The 12,420-nt window shown below is 38.7% G+C and overlaps 1 protein-coding gene across 1 annotated transcript in view; it reads left to right on the top strand.

Moving 5' to 3' along the window:
* Positions 1-648: 648 nt before the first annotated feature.
* The window catches only part of LOC143410682 (CD5 antigen-like), a 31,158-nt gene continuing 19,386 nt past the window's right edge, over positions 649-12,420 (top strand). Inside the window, exon 1 of the mRNA XM_076871471.1 lies at positions 649-897. Within this exon, the coding sequence (XP_076727586.1) occupies positions 649-897 (249 nt within the window). The remainder of the gene's footprint in view (positions 898-12,420) is intronic.

Raw genomic sequence — 12,420 nt, 5'->3', positions numbered from 1 at the left:
TGTCTGGGCAGGAAAATTTGTGGCCATTTTTGAAATCTGTAATAGGTGACAGAGCTGATGAAAAATATACCTACCACACATTCATTCATTCTCTCTCTCTTTCTCTCTCTCTCTCTCTCTCTCTCTCTCTCTCTCTCTCTCTCTTTCTCTGTATCTATCTCTCTCTCCATCCTTCCTTCTACCTACCTATCATCTATCTACCTGAGTCAGGGTGAAGGTCAAGGCTTATTTTCTACCATATTGTAAATGAGAACATTAAGGAGAAGCAAAATGTCCAAGGAATACTTATTTTGCCTTTTGTTGTGTGTGGAGGGGGAAGTGATATAATTTTCTTCTCGATTTTCCTTACTGTACAACTAATAACACCTACTTTGCTTGCATAAACTGTCAACTATGATTTTACCATGCATAGTATTGAGGTTTTGACAGACCTAGGAAAATAATTTTCGGTCCACATGTGAAGGAAAATAAGTCACAGACCATTTATGTAGGAAATGCTCAGAGATTGCAAATTGCTTTCTGCCCTCGTGAACTTCTAGACGTCTAAGATAAGGCCAAGAATTTGCTAAAAATGGATTAGTAGTAAAGAACTCCTCTTAAGAGGTTTTTATGTGTTCCATTTTCCTCCACCATCTCTCCTCAGACTAAATGACGGAGGCTGCAGAAAATCTCTTTGTGTACAAAGATGAATGCGTTCTTTCTGGAGTTGAGAAGGCCTTGGAACTGCTATCTGACTCACATCTGAAATTGTCTGAACATGAGCAAATGGCTGGAGTTCTCTGTAATAACAGCATGAAAGCACAGTGCGGCATGAGGAATAGCCGGTTCATTCAGAGTTTGGCAGGAAAGACACATGTTTCCTGTGGTCACTGTGAACCAGATGGGACCATCTTGAAGGTGACCTTGTGCACAAGGATGCACAGAGGATGAGGTGACCTCAACAGAGATCTTATCATCAGCTTTTACCCTTATCATTTCCTTCATTCTGTTATTTTGACTTTATGTGAACTTTTTCTAGGTTAAGATGTAAGTAGAGATATTGAATTATAGATCTTTCTGCTTAAGCATTTCAAGCTATGAAAATTTCCTCTCAGCTCCGCGGTAGCTGCTATCCACAAATTTTGACATGTTGTGCTTTTAATATCTAATTCCCCTTGAGATTTTTTTCTTTGATCCATGGCGTATTAAAAAAGTGTGAACTTAATTCCAAAATATCATGAATTTTTCATTGATATTTTCACTCTTGATTTCTAATTTAATTCCTTTGTGGTCAGAGAATTTTCTTTATGATGATTAAAATCCTTTGATGCCCATTTTATAGGCCATAAAGAGAATGTGACTTGAATATACTCTGTATACGCTTGAAAAAGGCATCCTGCATTTGCTAAGTGCAGTGTTACATAAAATCTATTAGATCAAGTTTATTGGTTGAGTTGCTCACATTTTTTACATCCTTACTGATTACTTCATGGTTTTTTACATGCCGTAATTAATTTTGTGGTGGTGAGAGGAAGGAAGATGAGCCCGCTGAGGGAATTATGTAGGTCCCAAAGAAGAATGACATATGGAAACAGACTTCTGTCCAATCACTCCATCGAAATGCTGAGAAACTGAATCCCACCAGTAAGTGCAGGTTGACTTCTCAACCAAGAGTTTCTTCAAATTCTGTATACAATCCAGCTTCTCCACAGATACCTAAAAGCTCTCTAGTCTTGGTACACATAAGCAGAGCTTGAGATAGGTAGGTATCCACCCTTTATCTGATCTAACAACTCTGTTTAGGTGCCTGTCTCATTAGAGGCAGGACCTCATCACACTCTCCACAGAATTGCCACATCTTGGCATAATTGAGGGTACCTAGTAAGTGCTCAATAAATGCTGAGTGGATCCATGAAACTCTGCTTACTTACCTAAGTCATTGGCCATGACACATTCAAACTATTTGACTCACCCAACATCTTTATCTATTGAGAGAATTTGGCCAGTTTGTCAGGCCTATCAAAAGGCTGATCGAAATGAAACTAAAATATAATTTTAAGCATACATGTTCAGTAAGGAGAGCTTGGACTCCAAGCCTTACAAAGAATTTGGCCCAAGCTGTAGGAGGTACATGTGGAAGATTCAGGTGGAACTAGAACTGACTCTCAGATCTTTTTACCCCCCTCCTGCACTCTAGGGGCAGCCTTGGGACACTATATACTTTGGTGCAATCTGTCCCCTGTGCATCTCCTGGGTGGGTTGGGTTATGCTCAATGGGATTGTCTCCTTGGAGTTGTGCTCTGTAGGATGCTTCTATATGGATGACCCAGGAACAGGAAAAAATTACCCTGCATAAGCCTTGCCTGAGTAGGTCAACAGCTAGGCTTTCTCCTTCAAGGGAAAATAAAAGGTTTTGTGTATACCAGAAGAGGGCAGTGTACTCTCACCAATCTTTGAACTTAGAGCCAAGTTTAGAAACAAACATATCATCCTACCAGCTATGGAAGATTTAAAGTTGATTCAGAAATATGTGTGTGTGTGTTTCTAAAATTGTGAAAAACTTCAAACAATTTAAATTATATTTATTTGCTAATAGGTTACATATTTATATAGTTTTTAATTAAAAATGGATAAGATGGCATGCACTCTTATCTTGAACTATTAAGTTCCCATCTTTGGGAACAACCTGTCTTACTAATTGCTTAGATAACATTTTGAAGAATTTTTATGCATAAGCAGCTAAGTACACACATTTGCTTCTCTTACCTTTATAAAATGGTAACATGTTACGTTAATTGAAAAAATCTCTGGGAAAAATCCATAGACATTGTAGTGCATCTTGTTTTCTTTAAACAGTAGCTCTTAGAGATCATTCTAATTTGGTATACAAATTATGTATTCATTTTTATAGTAGAATACTATTCTTTATGTCTTTTTTTTTTTTTGGTACCAGGGGTTGGACTCAGGAGCACTCAGCCACCAAGCCACATCCCCAGCCCATTTTTGTATCTTATTTAGAGACAAGAGTCTCACTGAGTTGCTTAGCACCTCACCATTACAGAGGCTGGCTTTGAACTCGGGATCCTCCTGCTTTAGCCTCCTGAGCCACTGGGATTATAGGTGTGTGCCACCACACCTGGCACAGAATACTGTTTCATTGCACAGGTGTAAGAAAATTAACCTTCCCTCTGCTGATGAAAATAAAGATTATGTCTAGTTGTTACCTGTTTCAAAAAATGATGCAGGGAATGAGTTTGATTATTTGCTCTCTGTCATGTGATCCCCATTAGCAAAGGGGGTTTTGTCTGTTATTCATTAATGTATCCCAGTGCTCACAGAAGTACCTAGTGCATAAGTTGGATGATCAATAAATCATTATGGAGCTGACCCATTATTTCACATGCACACACATGTACACACATCCATAATCTGTCTACACCTGGATCTATTTTGACCACAAGGTGCCTATTCACCCTCTAACAGAGAACTCGTACCTCACACCAAGAAGTTCTCTTACATTCTTTCTGTCCTGTACACATTCCTCACCCTAGAACAACTTCCTTTTGGTTTTTATACTCTTTCTGATACTATAAATCAATTTTACCTGATGTTGGATATCATATAAATCAAACCATATAGCATATTCTCATTTGTTCTGGTTTATTTCAATGGATAAAAAAATGTGAGAAACATCCATGTTTTTGCATATATCAGTCATTACATTTTTTAAGTTGCTGGATACTTCATCGCTGTATGAATTTATTACAGTTTATTTATATCTTGTTAAGCATTTGGGTAGTTTCTAGTTTGGGGCTATGATGAATAAAGTCATTGTAGACATTCTTGTACAAGTATTTTTTTTTAGTTGTAGCTGGATGCCATATTTTATTTTATTTATTTTATTATTCACTTTATTTTATTTATTTATTTTGATGTACTGAGGATTGAACCTAAAACATTCTACCTCAGTGGTACAACTCCACCTTGTACAAGTATTTTTTTAATCTGTTTTAATTAGCTACACATGACAGTACAATGATCTTGACATATCATACATTTGAATCAGATGGGATATAATTTCTCATTTTTCTGAGTGTACAGGTTGTAAAATTACATTGGTCATGCATGTACAAGTATTTTTGAAGACAAAATGTATTTATCTGGGATAAATTATTTGGGAAGGGGATTTCTGGGTCACAGAGTAGATGCATCTTTGACTTTATAAATGCTAGAGAATCCTTCAAAGTGAATGTACCACTTTATTACTATTAAGCAATGCCTGAGCATTCCAGTTGGTGCATATCTTCACCAACACTAAGTGTTTTCAGTCTTTTTAATTAAAGACATTCTGGTGGGTATGATGTATATTTCATTATGACTTTAATTCACATTTCCCTGATGACTAATGATATTAAGGACCTTTTCATTATTGACTATCATATATATTCTTTTGTGAAGTGTTTGTTCAAAGTTTTGCTCAGTTTTAATTGAATTGCTTATTCTTGTTTTGTAGGAAATCTTTGCATAGTCTAGGAACAATTTTTTCCCTATTATGGCTTCTCTATTTTTTCTAAATTGTCTTCTTTTTTAACATGAAAAATTTTGTAATGAAGTCTAATTATCAAATTATTGTAAATTATTAGAGCTTTTTTTTTCCTGTTTAAGAAATCTCTGATTACCTTTAGGTCACCAGGACATTTTCCTATGTTTTCTTCTAGAAGCTTTATGGAACTGTGTGCTTAGGTCTGTGATCCATCTCAATTACTATTATTATTGTTATTTTTACACAATTTACAAAATGTGATTGTGTTAATGGCCAAAAAAATCTGCATCTTAATTGTTATGAACTGTTCAGACATCATAATGGGAAGCATATATAGCTTACATAATTGAAGTACATGTTTCTCAGAATCCATCTGTTCATCTCCACCTTTTGTTAGACCTTCATACGTATCACAAATTGACTGGCTTGAGTGTCTTCATAACTGTTTCTTCTCCATCATGCGGTGATGGGATGGCATAGGACTGTTGGTCAATTCTTAGAAATTTGGTTTCTGTAATAGTGGGGAAGTGATGCAGGCAACTTTCCTGTTAACCTTCCTGAACTTTAGTTTCCTCTTCATAGCTCTAATGTTATTGCTACTATTTTTATGATGATGTTGATGATATTAAGTGAGAAAGAGACCAAGGTTCCTGTTTTCCATTCAGATATTCAGTTGACCTAACATTCTTTGTTAAGAAATCTCTCTTCTCCTTAATGCATTGAGTTCACACCTTGTTTTTTTTTTTTTTTTATAATCAACTGATGGTATTTCTGAACTCTCTATTATGTTCCATTGATATATTTGTTGATCCTTGCAATAATAACTCATACTGTCTTCTTTTCTCAAAAAATTATTTTGGATATTGTAAGCCTTTAAACTTATATAAATTTTAGAACTCACTGTTTGATATGTTCAAAAAAGCATGCTAAAATTTCAATAGGGATTGAAATGAATCTTGATAAATTTAGAGAGAATAGACATTTTTAACATTGTTGAGTCTACCCAGCCATGAGTATAGAATAACTCTTTATCATTTAGGTCTTTAATTTCTCTGAGAAATTAAAGTAGAGGTTTTGTACATATTTCATGAGATTGTTTCCTAGATACCTGTAATTTGATGTTATTATGATGATGTTGTTATGAAATGTTATCTTCAATATCTTTCCTAATATTTTGAGAACCATTTGATTTTGTATTTTGGTCTTGGGTCCTCCAACCTTGCTAAATTATTCATTTTAAAGGTTAGACTTCCTATGAACATAACCATGTTGTCTTCAAATAACAATACTTTTGCTTTTTTTCAGTTTTTATGCCTTTTATCATTTTTGTCTTATGATATTGCACTGTTAAAGCGCAGATGATACAATGTTAAAGCGCACATGATACAATACAATAAAGGCAAGGAGGTAGAATTCTTTGATTCTTTCTTGATCTGCATAGGTTAATATAGGATCACATTGTTATTCTTTATTAACTTAAGGATAGGTCTTTCATTTATAGTTTATTGAGAGTTGTTCTGTTTTGTTTTAATCATAAATAGAGGTTGAATAAATGATCAAGAAGATTCCACACTCTGGACTTTGTTCCCTTAGAGTTTGTTAGAATAAAAAGTGCTTAATTTATGTTCCATGAACTATGTGTAGGTTATCTATATGGTGGAAAGAGGTCAACAGACCTTAGCAGAGTGAGTTTTGCTTGAATTTTTCTTGTTCTTTATACCAGTTACTTTTCAAATGAGAAAACTGGGCTCCCGTTGAGATTTTCTAACTTGTCCAAGAGTACACAGTAAAATAAATATTTCCATAAAAGAGCTGTTAATACTTGGTATAATGTCTCAGAGGAAGCAGTGTAAAAGCAAGCAAGACTGAAATACACACAGAGGAGAGGGTCAAAAGTGAATATTTGTGGTCGCTTTCTCAGAAATCTGTATCAATGCTCCATTTTCCCTCTATGTTAGAATTTGGCTGTTTACTGAGCAGTTAAGGCAAAGCCAGGTAGATCCACTTGTGGTTGTGTGTTGTGTACCAAGTTGTGGGTGATTACTACCACGATGTGCTGGAGAGAATCAAGATCCAGGGCTCCAGAACTGTGCCACCATATCACTGTGTGACATCTGCCAAGTCACTACATGTCTCTGGACCAGTTTCCCTTTGGAGATAAAGGACTTGAATTAAACCAAGAACCCTTAATCCATGAGTCACAGGCTAGAAGCCACAATCAGGTTCCCTTCAAGGGGTGCAGAAGAGTTAGGAATGGGCAATGGGGAGGACTCTTTACCTCAAAAATCCCTTACATTTTTTTCTCTCTCTTCTTCTTCCACCCTCCAAATATCAACAGTATTTTCCTTCATTGAATAATGAACCTTGTTCTTCTTCACATGGAAAGATAAATTTTTTAAATTAATTAATTAATTTTACAGTAGAATGCATTTTGACATAGAGTACACAGACAGAGCACAACTTCTCATTCCTCTAGCTGTACATGCTTTGGACCAGTTGATTTCTAAGTTTTCTTCTCCAATCCTGAATATATGGAAGGATCTTCCCTGTGGGTTTGTTAGAAGGCTAGAAATTCTCTTGGTCATTTCAGTAATTTTACTTACCTTAAAATAATAAAGATGAGAATAACAAGTTAAACACATCTAATCCAAAATTCCCAAATCTGAAATGCTCCAAAGTTCAAAACTGTTTTAGCTGTGACATGATGCTACGTGTAGGAAATTCTGCACCTGTTTTCAAGTGACAGGTTGTATGTGTGCCTGCATTTTGGCTGCAACCTGTCACCTGAAAACAGGTTTTAGCCCAAAATGTAGGCACACTAACAATATTGTATAAAATTACCTTCAGGATATTAGTATAAGGTATATATTCAGAAATGAATTTTGTGTTTAGACTTGAGTTATATCCCTGAGATCTCTCATTATGTATATGCAAATATTTTAAAGTGCAAACAAATCCCAAATCTGAAACACTTCGGGTCCTGAGCATTTCAGGTAAGGGATACGCAACCTGTATTGTGAAGTTTAAGTGCGTTGATTCATGCAGAGCTTCTAGAACAATGTCAGTCACCTGTTAAGGACTTGACAAATATTTGCTATTTCCATTACTATCTGCTTCACTGTGACAATGATTTATTGATCAGTTGACGTTCCAGATTTACCCTAGAAGAAGCAGAAAAGCCAAAGAAGGAAGTCTACTGGAGTGGGTGGGAGCCCAACCAGTCCTTGGGGACACAGGTTTTTGGATCTGAGCCTCCATAGCTGGATCCTGCCCTGAATGTGGCTCCAACATTGCAGTGTCTCTCTCTAGGTGAGACTCAGAAGAATGCATTTTGCAGTTGGCAAATGGACATTACCAACTCAAGACATTATTATCAAAGCCTCCAAATTTGGACGGGATGTGGTCAGATCTGAGGTCCACTTGCTGGCTGAATTATGCAAGGCGAGCAGCCTAGAGCCTTGATCATGTTCTCCAAACAACTGGGGGAAAAGACTGCCCTGTTGTTACCAGCCACCACAAAAACATCAATACTAATTCATGTGCATCTACAATTCAAATCATCCTTCCCTGAAAGGATAAAAATGTTTTATTTCTTTGAGTAGAAAGTACCCCCAAGATTTCCCTAGCAGTCGTTGTTCTGTTTAGTTGCAGGAACATGTAAATCATGTTGCTATTCTTAGTTACCCAGATGAGAAGACAGTGCTCACTGTGGGCTTGCTCTCTGACTTTCAGATCAGAGCTCTGCCGATGTGGCAAAAATGGTGAAGCTTTTGATAGTGAATCAGGCTTCTGCCTTTTCTTTCATGAATAAGTGACATGCACGGTCCCCACTGCTAGCTCCAACCTGGAAAAAGTAAGTGTGTGGTAAGAAAGTTTTGTTTCTAGACCCTCACTGAGTTATATCTCCCCCAAAAGATATGCTAAAGTCTGACCCCTGACTCACAGGCTTGCGAAAGCAATCATGATATCATTGGAGCGGAGCCTAGTTGATAAGAATGGTGTCCTTATGAGAAGGGGACACTTGATACAGAAAGCAGGGAAAACACCAGGTGACAATGAGGCAGAGACTGGAGTGGCACATTTATTTATAAGCCAAGAAACTCTTGGAGACACCAGATACTGGAAGGGGTCAGAAAGGACCCTCCCTTAGAGGATCCAGAGAGAAATGGCTCTGTCAATACCTTGATCTTGGACTTCTCTGGGGAGGCTGCCAGCATCTTGCCAGGGGGTCCTTCTTCCTGCCCAGGAGGATGTAAGCCACTGGAGAAAATAAATCCGAAATAATTAGTGAAGAAAAAAAGACACAGAGTCAGAAAAATAGTTTTAAAGCAGAGCCCCTGACAGACTCAGCCCAGCAGGAACTGGGGTTGGACAATTAAAAATGGTTCCCGTGGTTTATTTCAGGGGGTCCGTCAAAGGCAGAGATAAAGTTTCAGCGGTGAAGTCTTGCTTTGTGATATGTTGCAGTCAGCAGGTTGATGGAAATCTTGGCAGGTCACACCCATCTCTGAAGGGCTGTGTGGCTACAGCAGGTCACCCCATCTCTGGCGCTGTGTGGGACCAGGCAGAGCTGAACAGAAATTCACGTGTACGCGGGACTGCCACAGGAAGTTCCCAAACACCAGGTGTTCCTCCTATTCAGTAGGCTGGGGTGCCAATGTAGTCCACACACTGCCCACAGATGGCTCTCAACAGACTTCTAATCACAGATCTGAGAAATAATAAATTTCTATCGTTTTTTTAAACCACTCTAGTTTATAGTACTTTGTTACAGCAGCCACACGAAACTAATACACACACTGACCTCATCCTGGGTCTCTTTACTTGCTTAGTTATTTAAACCTTTCTTTGAACAACTCTTGTCTGTCCAAAGCCTCAGAAAAGAATGGAAACTAAGCCTCATTTATACTAAGGTAAGTGAGCTGGAAATGGTGTAAAGTGGAGCTCTCTCAGGCCACTGGCTTCCTTTCCTATAGTAAAGGAATCGGTGGAACAATTGACACATTGCCTGGCTAGGAATCAGTTGACCCCTTTTGGCATCTCAGTTTCAGTCAAAGCTACCTAAATGCAAAGATGATATCTTTCAGATTTGACACTTGTTGATTATTTGAGTCTATGAATGAAGCTCCAAGGGTGGAGTCTCAGATTTGTATCTTGATGGAGACAATGATTTTGCTTGATCGAGAGCCTGTTGGCTCGGTTGACATCAGTTGATTCTCTCCATTTTTTTATCAGTTCAAGCCCTCAGTGTCTCTCTCCAGATTATTATAATGTTCCTTAAGGACATCGCTTCCTTTGATCCCCCCTACAATCTGCCAAAGTGATAGTCTGGCTTAATTTGCATTATTTCTCCTGTGAAGTCTAGCATTAACGACTGCAGTCAAATCAACCATCAGAGCCCTTATGGAAGACTCCGTGGAACTCCCACCACATCCTTCCCTTGACTCACATTTCTCACCTCCTCACTCCCTATGAATACTTAAGCTTCTGCCCTTGTGTGATTTTGATGAGGCCCTTCCTCCAGTGTGAAATGCCCTGCCCTCAGGCAACCCTGTTGCTGCTCTACCCATCCTTCAGGGACCACTCCTAACAGGACTCCATGCCCCTTTCTCTGTCTTGCACAAATACTTTTTAGCAGTGTCCCAAGTTTTCTTTTGCTGTAACCTGTTATTTATGAACCCAGTTTTATCCACTGTTGGTCACCTTCTTGAGGGCAGATTTGGTATCATATTGATCTTTGTTCTTTCTGTTTCCTACTCTACTGTCTGGTACATGGCGTTTTAAATCAACCTTCACTGATATGCACTGAATTTTCCAAATGCGGTCAGTTTTTTCAGGTAGTCAAAAGAAATGTTCTCACTGGCCTTGAAAACTGGTTATTGTGTTTCTTACTTTGCTAAAATCTGCCAACTGTTAAGTGGAAATAAACACCAGCGGGTCACAGAGGTCATAGAGTTGCAAGTCTATTTTTTGTACCTAAAATTCACTTTTTGACTTTTCCCTGGATTTGCAAATAGGAGTCCTGCCTCATCATCTCATTACCATAAGTCTGTGTTTATGAAGCTTCCTGGTGACTCTTAGGACAAAGTTCACCTGAGCTGGGGGACAGACATGGGCCAAAACCCAGCAATGATGTTCAAAGTCCCTGGGCCTCTGAAAATTTCTTCAATGTCTGAAAAGTTCCTTTTGTTCTCAGCTCTCCTTGCTCTACTCTTATGATATAAAATGTATGGTTGGGCCTGGGGCTGTAGCTCAGTGGCAGAGCACTTGCCTCACACGAGTGAGACATTGGGTTGTAACCTCAACACCATATAAAAGGTAAATAAATAAAATACAACTAAAAAAATATCTTACAACTATGGTCAATTTATCCTATAAACACAGAGTAGCTGATTTTCTCAGATTAGCTGGATTTTCTAGAAGCCAAATATTTGTCCCTTGCTACTTGGGAACCCTGACTTATCTCATCTGTAAGACACACAGAGCAGAGTAGGGAGGAAGTGTGGTGAGGGAGACGCCCATCTTTTCTCTCTTCACCTTCCCTTTCTTTCCCTCCATCCCCACCTCAGGCCTGGGGAGGCTTCAACTCTGGAAGAATATGTATCTTTCTCACTAGGCTCCTAGCTGTGTGCCCATGTAGAACACATTAAGGTCTCACATAGTCTCACCCAAGGAGATGACTGTCCTTGCCACATCCATCATGGCGTCCGCAAGGCAGCACCACACCCTTGCCACATCCATCATGGCATCCACAAGATAGCAGGTACAGAGGAGGATGCTGAATAAATGGGCCAAGGCAGAGCATATCAGAGACCCAGGTCTTTCCAGAGATCCAGTAGCAGCACAGAGAGAATGAGAAGGCCTGTGCCCGGGCAGCAGCCTGTGGTTTAGATTAAAAGGCTACAGAGTATAAAACAAATTATAATTTGAGGCACACGTAGCTATAACAGATATGGGCCATAGGTATCCACCAAATACCCCAGAAAAAGACTGGACATAATTATTTAGAACTAAGCAGGAACCAATCCAGTGAGTTCAGGGATAAAACCAGGCTACCCGAGTCCCAGGGACACCAGGGAGGAAGCTCAGTGCCCACAGGCCCCTCCGTTCCAGAGGAAGGCAGCCTCTTTCCTCTGGTCTCCCTCTCGAGATCTCTCTTCTACTTTCACCTGTCATCTTAGGAAACAAAACAAAGATAAAACAGGGCTTTGGGGAGTTTAAATTTGGAATTCACTGAATATGTATGCAAAAGAGGCTGAATTTGGATAAAAGAGACCATTTAAAATTAGCCAAGTCTCAGGCCTATTTAATAGGCCATCATTTCCTTTTATTTATGTATTTAATTGCAGACATTTTCTTAAGACATCAGCAAGGGTAGAAACTCAAAAATAAGATATACTTGGCCACAGATAAGAATGAAAGTGTCAATTCTTTATACATCTGAGTTGTGATAAGCCTAACATAATTTTACTCTATCTTCCACATACACCTGATATTAAGACTCTTGATGTAAGTAGTATCAAACCACAGATGTCTGCAAGACAAACATTTATTAGCCTAAATAAGTTTTATTTTTATCTCGAATGAGAGTCAAACGATCATCTTCTTGTACTTTGTCTCCTTTGCACCTCTATCTAGCAACTCAGGGAGACCCTGTCTCTAAATAAAATACAAACAAAAAGGCTGGGGATGTGGCTCCGTGGTCAAGTGCCCCTGAGTTCAATCCCTGGTACCCACCCAACCCCCCAAAAAAAGAAAGAGAAAATAAAAGAAAGTCAAAAGAATAAGCCTGGTTCATTCTAAAACTTGGCCTCCCCATGTGACAGCCTTCCTTGTCCTCTCTTAGCTCAGGGCTGACTTCTTGGAAACCTGAAGCAAGGAAAGAGGGGGTGGGGTTT

The sequence above is a fragment of the Callospermophilus lateralis genome, chromosome 11 (assembly GCF_048772815.1).
Source record: "Callospermophilus lateralis isolate mCalLat2 chromosome 11, mCalLat2.hap1, whole genome shotgun sequence".
In the NCBI taxonomy this organism is placed as follows: Eukaryota; Metazoa; Chordata; class Mammalia; order Rodentia; family Sciuridae; genus Callospermophilus; species Callospermophilus lateralis.
The sequence above is the reverse complement of the archived record's forward strand: the minus strand, read 5'-3'. Positions and strand labels throughout refer to the sequence as shown.